This window comes from Mercenaria mercenaria, chromosome 4 (assembly GCF_021730395.1).
Source record: "Mercenaria mercenaria strain notata chromosome 4, MADL_Memer_1, whole genome shotgun sequence".
Classification (NCBI taxonomy): domain Eukaryota; kingdom Metazoa; phylum Mollusca; class Bivalvia; order Venerida; family Veneridae; genus Mercenaria; species Mercenaria mercenaria.
In genome coordinates this window covers 80,140,391-80,159,542 of record NC_069364.1, presented here as the reverse complement: position 1 = coordinate 80,159,542, position 19,152 = coordinate 80,140,391, and the positions used below count along the sequence as shown (strand labels likewise).

Below are 19,152 nucleotides of genomic sequence, written 5' to 3'. Positions count from 1 at the left end.
CTACCGAAACAAGTAGTACGTAAATGCACCCTCACTAAATTAGAAAAAATGGAAAAACCACAGGTCGTCCAAGACGGCATAAACAAAAATGTTGCAGGCTCAGTTTGACTGAGCCTGTTCATGGACGGTAGTGGAAATGCAAGCTACCATCCACGCCCTGTAGCCCCGGGTTGAGCAGTACTCAACATTTACACATGTTATAAGTACCAGAATATAATTTAGAGACACACGCAGATGTATACCATACGGCGGTTATCACAATTTCTCACTACGTTGCTACAGTTAAAGGAGTTAAGTACATGTAAACCATGTTACAGTGTAAATAAAGTTTAAAACATATTGAGAATCTCGTATATCTGCAATGTAAATTAAATTGTAATGAAAAACTACTATAGTCAGAGACTACCAATTCAAAGAATTACAGGGAACTTACTGGGAATAAAGTAAGTGTATTCCTGGGAATAAGGTAATATATTTGTCCGTTCCGATTGGTCAGTCATGTAAAACCCATGAAGTGATTATCTTTTCCAAAACTGAAATTTTTAACTGCATTTGCAGCATTTTATCATATATTTTGACAAAATTTGCTACAGTTTATGTGTATTGAAAAAAGTTATTACGAGCGAATTTCTCTCGCTGTGCCAACGATGTAAATGGGGGTCATCTCATTCACACGAAAAATATTTAAATAAAGTATACTATTCATATGTTTCCGTCCGATATTTTGGTTGAACTGAAATAGTTCTTGAAAAAAATGTGATTAGATATACATGTTTCGATTTATGGAAGGCCGGACACACCATAATGTTATTATGGAAGTCTATGGGAAAACAATTTTTGGTCTCTAACCTTATGTGGAACTGTGAATGTTGTTACAGTCTGTGCATTGAAAGTGATAATAACCAACGTGAAAATGCCAAAAGATGACCTTATCAAGAGACTTATATTAAATAAAGTACGCTAATTGTACTATGTCTGATTTCTACAACTACATGAACTAGGTAATTGTGCGGCCATGACCAAGGCATGATGCAGGTCTGGGTGTGAGACATTTACAGCAGTGTAATGTGTATTTCGTTGTGAAATGTTTTTAAAATATGATATACTCTTACCAAAAATTAATTTTCAATATAAAGAAACAAAATTCTGATATTGTTTTAACCAAATAACTATTAATACATTGTATAGTCTGTTACACTGATCTGTCTTATCGAATACAGAGTTAATATGTAGTATTCAACGCGTGGAAGAGTCTATACATTGTATCGAGTATCACGTTTATGCACCTTAGGGTTCATTACGCTCTTTCTCGTATTTATTTTTCGTTCAAGTTGTTTCTGTTTTGAAGTGCACGGCCAAATTTTGGCATTTCGGCGCCAAATAAAATATCGTTCGATTAGTACTGTTTGAAAATAAATATGCAGAAGTGTCCAGCTTGTCCTAAATGTTCTGCCCATTTCATTGCAAAAGGTATAATTTGCGGTCATTGACAGTTTTTCCATAGAAATTATCGTAACACATCAAATGCGGTACTGTTCGGATATCATTCTTCTAGACAAGAAAGCTACTTTTTCCTTGATTCCAGCCCCTTAAATCTTTTAGGGGTGTGCATATTTTTGTAGACCTGTTCAATTAAATAATTTTTGTTTGTTGTTACAAAAATATTTGCATTTAACAATGGACATTAAGAATTACAATGCTTTTATTTTTAAGATACTACTTTGCAGAAGACTGAAGGAGTTCAAACTCCACATCATTTTAAAACTTTCTCATCGATTCCAGCCCTTTGTTTGGTAGGTCAATAAGTGTTTACATTGGCACAGTCTATTTCCATCAAGCAACTTTCTATCAAGATTGAATTCTTATTCACTTATTTAATACAACAGTCGAAATATGCTCAGGCTGCTTTTAACTTGAAATTTGGGCTCCCAATATTATCCACTGTGTAATTTCCTTTTGAATTAAGCAATTTTTTATGCAAAATATTAAACCAGGTATTTATTTAATTTTTCAGTGGTTTCATGACTAATATTTTCCAAAGCATTTTAAAATGTAAATGACACAAGTTTCTGATGGAAGAACATGCTAATTGAGAATGAATTTTACTAAGACACAAGGGCTCGAATTGATGTGTAGGCTCGAATCGACAAGAAACAGGCATAAAATTTTCAATATCGCGTAGGCCTATTTGCCTTGTTTTAAATATATATGCGAAGTGGAAAACATTCGATAAAGATAGACATACAGGGTTTTCCCTTGGGTTTTTTTATTTGGGAGTCCCATGGCTGCTAATTTAAGGGTCCCTAATAATTTTTAGGGGTCCAGAAATTACTGATTTTGAAAATGGACATTATTACTATAAAAATATACCCTAAACCAAATGAACTTCTATCTTTTTGATTTACTTATCTTTTTATATTGGTATTTCAATTGTAGGCATACTCAGGTGGGTGTACTTAAAATTTTTACATCACCAGTATGCTGTATCAGGGACATAAATTAACACTCGCCCAGTGCGACCAGATCTAAAGCTGGTCGAGTCAATTTTCCAAGATAGTCGCCCAGCCAGTGAATGGCTTTGGATCTTCCTAATGTCAATTTTCTGGGTTTGCGGAGACTGACTTATTGATATGCATGACGTCACTTAAATCGACCAGTTAAAATTACCGATATATATACTATGACCAGTCGGCATATGCGGATTATTTACTCCGTCACTAACAATGGCTGCACCTATCGAAATACAGCCCTAGAATGTAGAGGTTTATTGAAGGCTGTTAAACAGTCAGGGGTGTAACTGTTTCAAGTTATCGCAGTTTATAACCCATTTGAGTTAATGCTCAGACCAAAAGAGAATTTGATTAACCACAGATTGCTACTTATTTCACTGTATTGATCACTTTGTGAGAGCAGCAAAAAGACTTTTTTTGAATAACTTACCTGAGTTAACTTATATTTTATAACTAATACAGGGTCACACATTAAACCGGAATACACCTAAAAACCGGAATACACCGGAATACACTTCACATAACCGGAATACACCTGTATTTTTTAAGTTAAAGGTATTTTTGAAGGGTTTTTGATATAATTCAATCATATATATCATAAATAATTAACATACGAAAGGAATATAAAATACGTTTACGCAAAATGATTTTATACGAGAATGAAGTTCGGCGACCGCGCAGGAAATTTCCATAACCGAAATACACCCGTATTTTATTAATAAATGGTATTTTTGTAGGGTTTTATTGCAGAAATCATTCGTGTATAATATAAATAATAAGTTTCCAAAAGGAAAATAAAATACTTTAACACAAAACGATTTTATACGAGATTTGGATTTGGCGAGCGCACGGGAAGTTTCCATAACATAAATGCACTCTATTTTAGTATTCTCTTAAATAAACACTTTTTATCATTTTTTGTAAGTTTTAGAACCATATTCAATCAGATTAAATATGAATGAATATTTGAGAGAAGTTTATTAAAAGTTAATTCTGTATACGAGATTATAACTTTACGATCTTACGGAAATGTTTTACGCTTATGTCGCTATGACTAGATACCGGAATGTTGATTATTAAAATTTATTTAATTGTTTCTTCAAATAATAAGAAAATAATTTAAGACAAAAAATATCAATATTCGATTTTAAATGAATCATAAACAAAATACGGGTCCCGACATAAACCGCGCGGATTGGAAAGGGCTTAATATGATCGGAAAGGGCATGTCACATGTTTATTATTGAAACTTATTTAATTGTTTCTTCATATTTCATTTAACAAATAAAAAAGAAAATAAACTATGAATGATAAAATAGCATTTTTTGATTTTTAAATGAATTATAGACAAAATACGAGTGGCATAAACCGCGCTGATCGGAAAGGACATAACAATGTTTTAATATTTTATTTTTAACATGATCGGAAAGAGCATGTCACATGTTTATAATTGGAAATTATTTAATTGTTTCTTCATATTTCGCATTTCGTTTAACAAATAAAAAAGAAAATTAATCAAGAAAAAATATCAATATTCAATTTTTAAATGAATTATACACAAAACACATGTCAGTGCATAAACCGCGCTGATCAGAAAGAACCGGCCGTATGTTTATAATTGGAACTAATTGAATTATTTCTTCATGTTTAATTTGATAATTTAAGAAGAAAATAAATTACAAAAAATCAGTTTTCAAAAGAATTATATTATGTTTAATATATAAATATAAAAACGTTTACTGCGCTTATTTCTAAAGCACAATTAAGATCCTATGAATATATGCAGCGTAACAAACACGTGCCTCTGATTAGTCATGTACTTTAACGTGTCAATACTAATTCAATGTTTTGCTAAAACAGCGATGTATTGTAGATTTAAACATTTTCATTCCTCCTTCCTTCTCTCCAGGATGCACTAAGTCTCGATCATAATGTCTCGGGTATCGTAGTCATTTTCCTGTATCAACATAGTCTTCCTATAAATACTTTTTCAGTGTTTCATTTACAGAATTCCTTATTTTGTTAAAATCAGTTTTATTAATTCCAGTTCACTCCGGAAATTTAGGAAGTGTTTTTACGTCGTAACTTTACCAAAATTCAGAAATTACATCGTGAACGTCAACAAACTTATTATTTGGATTGACTGGAATTTACCCGGGAATTGTAAAGATACAAAACATCATGCCGGTAATTTTCCATTCGACGAGCACGTGCGACCTATCGTAATATCTAATTTACATCGCTCGACGTTAATTTTGTTAATCAACACGTACAAAAAACGCGCGTAGTGTATTCCTTTTTTTAATATTATCGCTTCAAGTTTTCAACACCACTAAAGAAGTAATACAGTTTGAATTCTGTAACGATTTTAATAAGATATCGACATTAATGTAGGGAAAATTCTATAAAAACGGTCGAATTTTCACATAATTATTTGTAAAACTTCAAACAGCGCGATCTTAATTACTTATTTCTTTCTAAAAGTAAATAAATGGTACATACTATGGCCATAAAATTCAGACTTTTGACCAGAAAGTACAAAGAACAGAATAAAAAAATCTTAAATAATGAAAAAGCGGCAGCAATTTAAATAAATGGAGTAAAACGATTTTTGGCAAACAGATTTCTGTTAGCGTACGTGACCTCGTGAACGTAAATAGAAATGTGGTTTTAAATAAAGCAATACGATGTCATTGCGGATTTAAATGCATCTTTGTACATGTATATTTTTGTAAATTAATTATTTATTTTAGATATGATTGATTTCTATCATAAACCCTAAAAATACGGGTCACATTAGAGAATTTTAGGGCATGGAAATTCATTTACGAATACGCAAATTTCCAGTGCCTTCGCCGGTTTTCAAACGTAATGCGCAAAAGTATTTTAATTTTATTTTGGAAATTAATTATTTATGATATATATTTTTGAATTCAGTCATAAACCACTTCAAAAATAGCATATGTTGAAGAAATACGGGAGTATTTCGGTTATGGTAATTTCCCGCGCGGTCGCCGAGTTTCAATCTCTTATAAAATCGTTTTGCGTGAACGTATTGTATTTTCCTTTGGTATGTTGATTATTTATGATATATATGATTGAATTATATCAAAAAATCTTCAAAAATACCTTTAATTAAAAAAATACAGGTGTATTCCGGTTATAGAAAGTGTATTCCGGTTTTTAGGTGGATTCCGGTTTAATGTGTGACCGCTAATACAGTTTATAAAATGCTTGAAAAAGTAACTGAAATAGGTTACATAACTTAAAACAGTTAACTCCTGACTGTTAAGAGAGCTAAGAACGGCCGGTCACGGCTACAAAAGGAAATATTATCAGGATTATGAAATGTCCTAAAGGCCTAAGAGGACTTTTAATGAAAAATGGGCTGTTAACAGACCGTGGCTGCTTAAAACACCGACCACAACATGGTTTGTACTTTTTAGCTCGACTATTCATAGAATAGTAGAGCTATTGGACTCGCCCATGCGTCGGCGTCCGCGTCCGCGTCCCGATTTGGTTAAGTTTTTGTATGTAAGCTGGTATCTCAGCAACCACTTGTGGGAATGGATTGAAACTTCACACACTTATTCACTGTGATAAACTGACTTACATTGCACAGGTTCCATAACTCTGTTTTGCTTTTTTACAAAATTATGCCCCTTTTTTGACTTAGAAATTTTTGGTTAAGGTTTTGTATGTAAGCTGGTATCTCAGTAACCAATTGTGGGAATGGATTGAAACTTCACACACTTATTTACTGTGATAAACTGACTTACATTGCACAGGTTCCATAACTCTATTTTGCTTTTTTACAAAATTATGCCCCTTTTTCGACTTAGAATTTTTTGGTTAAGGTTTTGTATGTAAGCTGGTATCTCAGTACTCACTAATGGGAATGGATTGAAACTTCACACACTTGTTTACTGTCATGATCTGACATGCACAAAGCAGGTCCCATAACTTTATTTTGCTTTTTTACAAAATTATGCCCCTTTTTCAACATAGAAATTTTTGGTTAAGTTTTTGTATGTAAGCTGGTTTCTCAGTATCCACTAATGGGAAAGGATTGAAACTTCACACACTAGTTCACTGTCATGATATGACTTGCAGTGCAAAGGGTCAATAACTCAACTTTGCATTTTACAAAATTATGCCCCTTTTTCAACTTAGGAGTTTTTGGGTTAAATTCTTATATGTAAGCTGGTATCTCAGTATCCACTAATGGGAATGGATTGAAACTTCATACACTTGTCCACTGTCATGAGCTGATAAGCACTATGCAGGTTCCATAACCCTATTTTACTTTTTACTAAATTATGCCCCTTTTTGGACTTTCTTATTCATTCAAGCGACAAGGCTGTTAAATAGTCGAGCGTTGCTGTCCTCCGACAGCTCTTGTTGTACAAGTAATAATTCGTGACGGGTTGCGAGTCCTGTAACTCAACAATGTAATAAAATACTAGAATTAAGATGTCCATGAGCGTGCAGCCGCTATCACAAATGCCCATAAACAACCCATATATCCTCTAGTGTTGTAAATATCATTCAAACTTTAAATTAAATGCATCTGTGTTTGAGAGGCTGTGTCCTATGTTTAAAGGTTAATTACAGTTTTTCTCTTTCAGTGTGAGTTTGGTTAGTGTTCTGTATTTAAGAAATTGATTTGTTTTTGCAGGAAGCAAATTACAAGACTTATTAATAAGTATGTAGATCTAAACCACTGTTAGCATATTTTTCCGCTAATAATAGCTGGGCCCCTAACTTTTAGGCTGGGCCCCTAGAATTTGTCTGTAAGGAGCCCAGATGGCTAATAGGGTATGAGTGTTAATTTATATCCCTGTGTATCTTTATCAAAAGTCTACAAGGTATCTGTCAGAGTAGTGCTTGAAATCTTTTAATTTTGTTAACCAGATTTTATTCAATAAAATAACGATAAATAAATAAAACTTATGCCATGAAGTTATTTTTAAAATCTTATACAATTGATTTCTAAAATATCAGATTATTTCATCACATTCACTATAAATAGATGGCAGAATGATCTGACTGTAAAAAAGAAACCTAGGCTGTCTCTATGACATATTGGCAATAGAAACTTGGCAACCTTCGCCGGTTTGGGAAGCCATGATTAGAATACATCGAGAGACGCTTTCATTTATGCAGTCAGGGCTCGACACTAACGCTGGTCCGAGACCAGTGCTTTTCAGGGAGGACCACTAACTTCTCGAACCTGTGTGGTCCGATGGACCACCGAAAATTACAAGCAAGTAGTGATGGGACATTGGTTGGAATCAGTTAGCAAACCGATGCGATGTATCGGAAAAATAATCGGTTGAATGTTATTTATTTTTATACCTGTTTATTCAGATAGTCATGCCTTTAAAGTGACTGTTTTACTTAAAATTCATATGCTCTTTTGAAAAATAAAGAACTACCATTAATCAGATGTTTTAAAGCTGGTTCCTGGTAAACAGAAACTTGTTTAGTAGTGACTAATTAGTTGCAGACAGGGAAACAACAATAAATTGCAATCTGGTGTACATGTATCATAGACTCATAGCTGTCATTTGTGACAGTTGACTGGTATACCTGTACCTGTAACATATCTAGCATACAGGAAGGAAGTACAGATATTTCAGTCTTTCTCTCGCTGACAAAAATAGTGATTGTAGAAAATCATTAAATGAATTCAGTTATTTTTCGGTAATATAAATATTTTCATACAATGGTTACCATAGCCTGACACTACTGAGTAGCACCATGTTCCAACTACTTGTTGCTATGGCATATAACAATGTCATGAAGCTTGGTAAAAAAATGATCAGATAAAAATCAGAGTTTAATCTGTTTCAATTATTATTTTTATGTACACTGGTCAGCGGTACTGGGTAAACGGAATTTCGGCAGAAAAAAAACCATGACAACTCGATGACAACTGCAACTGCATAAAAACACCAAAGTTCTTTCCATTGAAATTACATCATGGACACGGAAATTTGACGGCATTAGTGTCCAGTTTCAACAGATAAATTCCCTCGGGCATACCATTGTAAAATACGAAAATTTATCAAAGTTTCTCTAATTTATTTTGCCCCACTTTTATTGACGCTATGGACGCCGCCATGTTATCAGCTGTGCCTAACTGTAAGATGTTAAATCATTTTCATTGGATAACTGAAACGAAATACTAACGTTTGATTGTCGGCATACTTCTGTTTTATCCGTTGTATATGCAGGTAGTCCATATTTCGGATATTTCTAGGTAAACATAAATTCTCACGCACCGTATTTCCCTTCGGAAACCTTCGTTCATACCCGTGTAGATTCGTACCCGCTATGGACTCTGAGAAAACATAATCGATTATCGGAATCGGTTGGACTTTTCTAGCCGTCAGTCGATTATATCCGCTAATAGGCCCATCACTACAAGCAATCATTTTTAAAATAAATTAATAAACATTGAATTGTTCACAGTACTGCAGTTTAAAAATAGAATTTGGTTTTCCCCATGGATATTTTTCTTGAAATTTGGAATGCCCTGATGTAACGCTGGTACTAAAACCCGGGAACGGAACACGGTAACTTATCTATCTGCTTGAAGTATTCATTTATGAACTATTGAGGTATCAGTACAGTATCCAGCGTTCGGTAGACCCGAGGTTCCGGATTTTGACCCGCGAAAATCGAGAAAAACTCGTATCTGACTCGCACAGAAAATGCCCCATGTGTCGGCGTGACCCGCGGAAATTTTCTTTGATTCGTCTGAGTTCGAAAGTTCTGCCCCTGTGCCAATCAAATCCCAGTGAATTTAAATATTGTTTGCCGCCATAAGCGGAAGTATGGCAGTAGACGGAGCGTCGTATATTAATTAGCTACTGACATATGACACGTTGTCATCTCGCGGTTTGTATTTAGTGCCCGTCATTTATATCAAAAGTGTTTATTGATCAAAAAGTTAAAAGATAATTGATAAACAATGCGAAAAGTAGCCTATTATCGTGTTTATACAACTTGTTAATTAGCGGTATACAGCTTCTGCTGTATTGCCGATTATTACTGAACAACAAATTAGATAACGAAATTCATTTATTTTATAAATGTGCTTGACACGTTTATATAAGCCGATCGGCCATTACGATCTTTAGCATTTTATTTAATTTATTATCATTACCGAGGCTTTGTTTGGGCAAAAACAAACAAAAATGCTTTTAATCAGCAGAAATTATAAGTATTCAATAGGTATAATGAAAAAAAAAATTATAACCCGTATTTTATCAAGAATTTAATGTTACTTTCGTTTTCCATATTTGTCACCCGTTTTCACGGCCGTGATTTTCGGACATTTTTAACGAGATTTTCTAGTACAATCTTAATTAAAAGTCAATAAAAAGTCTGTATTTAAGAAAAAATGACAACTGTTGCAAAAAAAGCTCTTATTTGAAGCATTTTTCGAGAAGAGGCACCAAACCCCACCCACTTAAAATATGAATTGCTGAAAAAATCATCGTTATTGACGTCTTTACTTTAAAATTTGATTTTCAAAATTATTTTTAATAATTAAATGGCAGATGTTTATCAAAATAATAATATAAAAATCACATGTTTTGCAGTGTTTGTAAAAAGTACTCCATGAAAGAAGAGTGGGTCTCATATGTTACTGATTGTGTTAACTTTAAAAAAAACGCCATCAATCTAGGTAGGACCACCTGAAATTCTGTCGGACCATCAGTTTGCAAAAGCTGCCGGTCCTTCGGACCACAACTGGAAAAAAGTTACTGTCTAGCCCTAGCAGTATTATATTCGCGCAAGCGCCGCGACAATTTGGATCACAATAACAATTCTGATCGCATAAATTACTGAAAACTGTATTAAAAGGCACAAAGGAGGTTTCAACGTAAAGGAGTTTCGTGACCTATTTTACGGGTCCAGTGGATGCAGAGGTGCTAAAAATTTTGAGTTCAAAGCAGTAAAAGCACGTCAGGGATGCAGAAAACCTGCGTCTGGGAAAACCCTGGACATACAGCAACAACTTTTAGTTTTCTAATACCCCAGTCACACATACGGCACGGATAGTTACGTCTAGCCACGGATAGAAACATAGTAATCCATATCGATCCATACCTGAGCCGTACCTTAAAGTAGTAACCCGTACCAATCGGTATGGATTACTACGTTTCTATCTGTAGCTAAACATAGCTATCCGCGCCGTATGTGTGACTGTGGTATTAACAGCAGTCGCTAGTGAACCGTCACGGTAGCCTTACTCATTTGGCTTATCGGGATGACTTATTTTATGATCTGATATTTTATAGTTTTCATCCCTCTAAGCCCAGGGGTCCTGAAATAAGCTGTCCGAGTTGTCCGATTCGTGGATTCCTCGGTCCGGACAAGCAGTTTTTAGAAGCTGGCTTGTCCGGGGACAAGTAAAATTTCCGTGGTAAATATTTTATGAAAATGAAACTAATCGGCGACATCTGTTATTTCCGCATGCCTAAAGGCAATATCTAATCTATTTGTGATCATTTATGACCCTTAAATTTATCAAAACAAAAATGTATGCAGCCATTTATAGACACGTGGACTGGTTTACTACATTTAATGATCATTATTGGAAAATTAAACCGTGAAGTTGAAAATGAGTGCCTGTCTGGGGATTCCCGTTATCTACTTTCATTTTTGATTTTCAGAAAAACGATTAGCTAGGTTGACGCTATGTAAAAAAGTTTAGTAGCCAAAATTTGTGGCTTAATTTTTCGAGTCGATTGTTTTGACATTTAACAACTCGGACAGCTTATTTCAGGACCCCTGAAAGACCAGTGCAGTATTCATTGAATGTAATGGGACCAGGGTAGAAATTCTAGGCATACATACATGTACTGAGATTATTTTTGTCAATGGCATGTGTTCAAGTGTTCTTAATTATTCTCTACTCACTAAACTTGCTAGTCATAACATATTTTCAAGTGGATGTTCTAGTCACTTAGCTTGCTAGTTATAACATATTTTCAAAAGGATGGTTCTAGTCATAACATAAAAACTTTATATAAGTTAAAATAGAAGTCAACAGAAGTGTATGTTTGTATTATTTGTTTATTTAGTAATGATAATGCTGATCCTTTCCTTTTTAAACTAAAAAGTACGGACAAGTTCTTCTTAGGTACGGACAAGTGGATTTGTGGGCCCAACTTGTCCGTGGACAAGTATAGACTCTGAAAATATTTCAGGACCCCTGAAGCCTTACCCGTATCTGCATTTTACTGTTAGGAAAACGAAGACATTAAAAAATTTTAAAAAGTCATAATATACTGCTCATAACTTGCTTTAATAAATTAATCATTAATATTCATGTAAAAACTTCAAAATGGGTTGAATTTAATTCATAATTTTAAATAAGAGACTTAAATCTTTGAAAATATGATGTGACAGTTGCGAGGAGATATCTACCCTGACAACGATTTCAATAAACAACAGACTGCCGATTTCACTAAACTGCAGAAACAAAACACAAAATATACGTTCATAAAATGTCAGCGGGGCAAGTTTATGCTTTAATGTCAACATAAATTCATTTTCAAAGATGTAATCATTACAAAAACTTTGTACATGTACCAGAAAACGTTCCCAACGGATTTCAGTTGGGGATTTTCTAACAGAAATATGCAGAATAAGTTTGGACGTGATGGAGACAGTCAAAAGTTATCACGTTGTCCCGAAACGTCCGTTTATTTGGACTACGTCACCGGTACAGCAGAAGGCTGGTGCACAGTCATTTTTGTTATATATAAAATATTTATAGCCTTTATGTGAAGTATAATTATAAGATATTGTCACAAGTAATATGCATAAACATTATTAAATGGGGAGGAAGACTAACATTTTCAGCTTGGTGGCCACCTGGACCAGTAACTACTTGATCATGCCAGAGAAAAATTTGGTGGTCCAATCATTTCAGTCATATAATTATGCCACGAATCTATTTTTATGTAATGCAAGCATCTATGTAATTCATGTATATGTATGGCATTGTCAGATTGAAGGATGTACACTTAGATTTGATAAACTGTTCAGAATAATTTCATACTTTATGTACTTTGCAGATTTAAAGATTATTATGAAGGCATTTCAAAGCAAGAAAACCAGTCATCACACTTCTTTTCTTTTTGCAGGACAGTGTTTATGCATTTCAAAGTTACATGTAGTAAAATTGATAAAATGGGAATACATTACAAAACGCCCAGTGATAGTCGGAAATCGACAGTAGGGCGAAAGATGTAGGTGTAGACAAACTCCCTGTTAGTTTCACAGAGATTTCAATTTGTACAAGTTACTATGAATACATGATGATAACAGTGTTAAATACTAGTAATCAGAACTTCTGATAACTAGTAAAGCAAGCAACTAAACTCAGGTGAACGATTCAGGGCCATCATGGCCTTCTTGTTGTTTCTGAAGCTTTAGCAAAGAAATTTGTTCAGGTGAGCGATATAGGGCCATCATGGCCCTCTTGTTAAGATAAACAAGGTGAAGATGATTTTTAAAATAACATAAAATCTGCTAAAGAGATGTGATAAATTTAAAGTGACCACTGTCAACATTTCTGTCTGTCAAAAATTGTATATATGCAAAATTGAAAACCTTGAAATAGGCCTTATTCTGAGAGCGATAATTTACATCTTTCAGACAGTGGACGATTACACAAGAGACCTCTGGTATTGAACTGTGGCCATACATTCTGTGAGTCATGTCTGCTGCAATTGGCAAGGGAGAAAAAAACAAGCATCATATGTCCATCATGCAAGGTATTAACACTTATTACATACTCGTTTCTATTCCCCGTTAAGTTACACTGGTACCGGAAACGTCAATATTTTTCCATACACTGACGCCTGAATTTCATACCGGGTGCGTGACGTAATTCCGTGTGTGTTGTTGCACTATTTTTTTCTATTTAGTTCAGTATTGTCAATACTATTCAGGCTATTGAACATATTTATGATATTTACATAATATCAATACGTGTAGATGGGTATGTAATAAAAAGGTTATTATGTCTCCCCCAGGAGACATATTGTTTTTGCCCTGTCCGTCCGTCCGTACGTCACACTTCATTTCCGAGCAATAACTGGAGAACCATTTGACCTAGAACCTTCAAACTTCATAGGGTTGTAGGGCTGCTGTAGTAGACGACCCCTATTGTTTTTGGGGTCACTCCGTCAAAGGTCAAGGTCACAGGGGCCTGAACATTGAAAACCATTTCCGATCAATAACTAGAGAACCACTTGACCCAGAATGTTGAAACTTCATAGGATGATTGGTCATGAAGAGTAGATGACCCCTATTGATTTTGGGTCACTCAGTCAAAGGTCAAGGTCACAGGGGCATGAACATTGAAAACCATTTACGATCAATAACTAGAAAACCACTTGACCCAGAATGTTGAAACTTCATAGGATGATTGGTCATGAAGAGTAGATGACCCCTATTGATTTTGGGGTCACTCCATCAAAGGTCAAGGTCACAGGGGCCTGAACATGCAAAACCATTTCCGATCAATAACTAGAGAACCACTTGACCCAGAATGTTGAAACTTCATAGGATGATTGTACATGCAAAGTAGATGACCCCTATTGATTTTGGGGTCACTCCATTAAAGGTCAAGGTCACAGGGGCCTGAACGTTGAAAACCATTTCCGGTCAGTAACTTGAGAACCACTTGACCCAGAATGTTGAAACTTAATAGGATGATTGCTCATGCAGAGTAGATGACCCCTAACAACTTTTGGGTCACTCTGTGAAAGGTCAAGGTCACAGGGGCCTGAACATTGAAAACCATTTCCGGTCAGTAACTTGAGAACCACTTGACCCAGAATGATGAAACTTCATAGAATGATTGGTCATGCAGAGTAGATGACCCCTAACGATTTTAGGGTGACTCTGTTAAAGGTCAAGGCCACAGCGGCCTGAACATGTAAAACCATTTCCAATCAATAACTTGAGAACCTCTCGACCCAGAATGTTGAAACTTCATAGGATGATTGTTCATGCAGAGTAAATGACCCCTATTAATTTGGGGTCACTCAGTTAAAGGTCAAGGTCACAGAGGCCTGAACATTGATAACCAGTTCCGATCAATAACTTGAGAATCACTTGACCCAGAATGTTGAAACTGCATAGGATGATTGAACATGCAGAGTAGATGACCCCTTTTGATTTTGGGGTCAGTCTATTAAAGGTCAAGGTCACAGTGGCCTGTTCATGTAAAATCATTTTTTGGAAATAACTTAAGAACCACTTGACCTACAATGTTGAAACTTAATAGGATGATTGGACATGCAGAGGAGATGACCCCTACTTATTTTGAGGTCACTTGATCAAAGGTCAAGGTCACAGGAGCCTGAACAGTGACTTGAGAACCACTAGGCCAAGAGTGTTGAAATTTAGCGGGATGACTGGACATGCCAAGTAGATGATCCCTATTGCAGCCAACCATCAGTGTCTCTTTGACTTTCGCTCCTGACCCCTATTAACTTCTTGCCTATAGGACTTTGCATTGGGGGAGACATGCGCTTTTTTACAAAAGCATTTTCTAGTTATCTTTGCATCGGGAAATGTGCACTCATTCTTCAGCGGAAGAATATTGCGCTCCTAAAGTCTCACAATATTCCCGCGGAAGAACTCTAGCATATTTCCCGATACAAAGCTAATAACCTATAATTATCATGCTGAACAAGAATGATACTGCCTTTGCGACCAGTGTAGATCATGATCTGCACTGTTTGCCATTCAGTCGGTATCTTTTTAGTAAGCACCCCTTTTAACAGAACTTTAATGGTTCTGTCCAAATTGAAAGGTGGACAAGTTCAGTAAAGAAATTTAGCAGGGTAAGGGTTAAAAGCTGATTTCAAAGTTTGCTGTAGTCAAGAAAAAATCAACATAAAAATATATTGCAAACCTGATGAGGTTCTATCTGAACCATGACTGTGTACATGTTTTGCCATTTTGTAACCATAATGTGATCATCATTTTAAAAATTTAAAGGAAAATCATGTGTTGAGATATTTTTTTATAATCATCTGCATGTGTGGCTACATACCCCATAACTCTTAATTGTGTTTTTGACAGAATTGTGCCCCTTTTGTACTTAAACTTTTTTTGCAATCTTCGCTTTCTGGATATTACTTTAATGCAATATAACAGGCCTCGACCTTAACTTTTTTCAGCAGTTGCCAGCAGGTCCACCAACTGCTAAAATCTAGTAGACCTGCTCAAACTTTAGTGGACCTCCCATTCTATCACATAAATTGTGATGTTGTAGACGTCATAACTTCATATGACTCAAAGAAACAGGACTTATTTCTAAAATAATTAAAAATGGAAGACTGTAGCAATCTGTTATCCCGAAAAATAATTATTTTGAAAAGTGTCCCAAAATATGGACACAATAATCATCATCCGCCCAACCCGTGTTGAAAATGAAAAAAAAACTAACAGTTATCGGTAATTATTCTGATGATAAGCTAAGTAATTGGCCTTGTTTTCATCATCAATTAACACCCCCTCAAAGAGCTAAAAGAAGTGTGTCGGTTATTATGGCATCTGAAATAGAGATCAAAGCGGTATAGTTGCCCGAGATTATCATGGCATTACGTCATGTTTTCGCGCCATGTGACACATCATTGTCTGATCGTACATTCTTGATTCCTTAAATTGTTGAGAAGAAATCAATAAAAAAGTTTTGTCTTTAATTTTTATAAAGCGAATGTGCAATATCCCGAATAAACTGACATGTAAATGTGTCAAACCGTGAACGATGATAGTGGATATCCTACCTCTGTGACCTATTTGCCCTCAAGAAATTTACATTATTGTTTGAGAAGAATATCTAACAAAGTGTTGTGTCAAAAAATACATGTACAAAGAATCATTTAAAACTTATTAAAAACCCCAACAACATCATACTGCAGTGCTTTATCAGTGTTTATATAAAACCACATTTCTATTTACGTTCACGAGGTCATGTAACCTATTCTGCCGCGCTAACAGAAATCTGTTTGCCAAAAATCGTTTTACTTCATGTATTTAAATTGCTGCCGCTTTTTATGCCCCCGAAGGGAGGCATATAGTTTTTGAACCGTCTGTCCGTCTGTCGGTCTGTCAGTCTGTCCGCAATTTTCGTGTCCGGTCCATATCTTTGTCATCGATGGATGGATTTTCAAATAACTTGGCATGAATGTGAACCACAGTAAGACGACGTGTCGCGTGCAAGACCCAGGTCCGTAGCTCAAAGGTCAAGGTCACACTTAGACATTAAAGGATAGTGCATTGATGGGCGTGTCCGGTCCATATCTTTGTCATCGATGGATGGATTTTCAAATAACTTGGCATGAATGTGTACCACAGTAAGACAACGTGTCGCGCGCAAGACTCAGGTCTGTAGCTCAAAGGTCAAGGTCACACTTAGACATTAAAGGATAGTGCATTTATGGGCGTGTCCGGTCCATGTCTTTGTCATCGATGGATGGATTTTCAAATAACTTGGCATGAATGTGTACCACAGTAAGACGACGTGTCGCGCGCAAGACCCAGATCCATAGCTCAAAGGTCAAGGTCACACTTAGACATTAAAGGATAGTGCATTGATGGGCGTGTCCGGTCCATATCTTTGTCAACCATGGATGGATTTTCAAATAACTTGGCATGAATGTGTACCACAGTAAGACGACGTGTCGTGCGCAAGACCCTGGTCTGTAGCTCAAAGGTCAAGGTCACACTTAGACGTTAAAGGTCATTTTTCATGATAGTGCATTGATGGGGGTGTCCGGTCCATATCTTTGTCATTCATGCATGGATTTTAAAATAACTACGCATGAATGTGTGGCACAGTAAGACGACGTGTCGCGCGCAAGACCCAGCTCCGTAGGGCAAAGGTCCTAAACTCTAACATCGGCCATAACTACTCATTCAAAGTGCCATCGGGGGCATATGTCATCCTATGGAGACAGCTCTTGTTCATTATATAAGATTTTTTAATTGTGTTTTTTGTACTTTCTAGTAAAAAGTCTGAATTTTATTACCATAGTATGTACCGTTTATTTACTTCAAGAAAGAAATAAATATTCAAGATAGCGCTATTTGAAATTTTATATGAAAATTTGATCGTTTTTAAAGAATTTTGCCTACATTCCTGTCGGTATCTTATTAAAATTGTTATAGAATTCAAACTGTATTAGTTCTCAAGCGGTGTTGAAAATTTGAAGCGATTATATTAAAAAATGAATGCACTACGCGCGTTTTTTGTGTCAAAAGTAACTGCGATGTAAATTAGATATTACGATAGGGCGCACATGCTTGTGGAATGGAAAATTACCAGCATGACGTTTTGATATTTTTACGATTCGTGGGTAAATTCCGGTCAATCCAGGTAATTTTGCCTGATGTAATTTCTCAATTTGGTAAAGTTACCACGTAAAAACCACTCGCCTGATCGGTGGAGTAGTCCATTCGTGCTCTCCTGACTTAAACTCGCCAATGCTTATAACTGTAGAATGCCGTACTTATGGCAGAATCAACATTCGTTTTGTGAATTCGCCGATATGGGTACGATTTTCCCCCTATTTTTCACTTCTAAGGGTTTTATTTTATTTGCAGACCGTGACTGACAATTGGTTGATCGTCAGTTAGTGGACCTGCCGTTATTTTGGTTGCGTCGGTCCAACGGTCCACCGCCAAGGTCGAGGCCTGTATAAGATAAAGACTTGAAACTTAAAATATGAATATGACCATTTTTTTTTTAAAGAACCTGTTGAAAACCTGGTTTTCATGGAATTTCCACGTTTCTTGTTATTAGATTGGTAAGAAGATCAAGGAGAATAACTCTCTTGCATTTAAAAGATTAATTCATGAAAGGAAATTCATTTTTGACTAGAATTATTTTTCTTTGTGGAATTTTTTTAGGGGAAGTCACTAATAATTGCCTACAATATAAACTTGCAGTATCTCCTTTCCAGGCAAAGAATATAACTTCTTGCAAATGTTTGTGTATATGTGGTGAAAAAAATAGTGCTATAAAAATATAAGCATATTTTTCCCCATTCATAGTTTCTCTTACCACCCTTATTTTTAAGATTGTGTTTTATGCCTTTTATAGGAAGAAACTGGACTATTATCAGGGGAGAGCAGCGTGAAACTACTGTGTCCTGACAGATATATCATGGGTACTGTTATACACAACCAGAAAACACTGCTTGAACAGTGAGTAATGCAGCGTATAGTAAATGCATGTATAGAATGTAGAGAGTGGTGGGTATGTAGTGGATAAGGGCCACTGGCCTAGTTACAGTCTACTATTATATTTGACCTCTATTAAAATATGGGCATTTTCTGTTGCTTGTTTGCAAAGCTTTTTAGAGTTGAGGAATAGCCCAGTCCACGAGAGGTTGTCTATGCACACCCAGAGGATGATTAGAGGAACATCTTTGGTGCAAGAATAAAGGTATTGGTGTAGCAAAGATTTCAGATAAAAATGTCTTTGTATGGGGATGTGTTTCCAAGCAGAGGAGAAGATAAAATCAAATTTTTATTGAATGCATTTAAAATAGCCATGTTTATGTGAAGGGTAGTTTTAAATTGTTTGTGGCCT

At 35.5% G+C, this 19,152-nt stretch overlaps 1 protein-coding gene across 2 annotated transcripts in view; it reads left to right on the top strand.

Moving 5' to 3' along the window:
• The first annotated feature begins 1,329 nt into the window (after positions 1 to 1,329).
• Positions 1,330 to 19,152, top strand: part of LOC123553019 (RING finger protein 17-like) — a 108,742-nt gene continuing 90,919 nt past the window's right edge. Inside the window, exons 1-3 of one of the 2 annotated variants that reach the window (XM_053541765.1) lie at positions 1,330 to 1,470; positions 13,194 to 13,312; positions 18,661 to 18,764. In XM_053541765.1, the coding sequence (XP_053397740.1) occupies positions 1,419 to 1,470; positions 13,194 to 13,312; positions 18,661 to 18,764 (275 nt within the window). In that variant the 5' untranslated portion in view covers positions 1,330 to 1,418. The remainder of the gene's footprint in view (positions 1,471 to 13,193; positions 13,313 to 18,660; positions 18,765 to 19,152) is intronic. The other variant, XM_053541766.1, reaches the window with a different exon arrangement.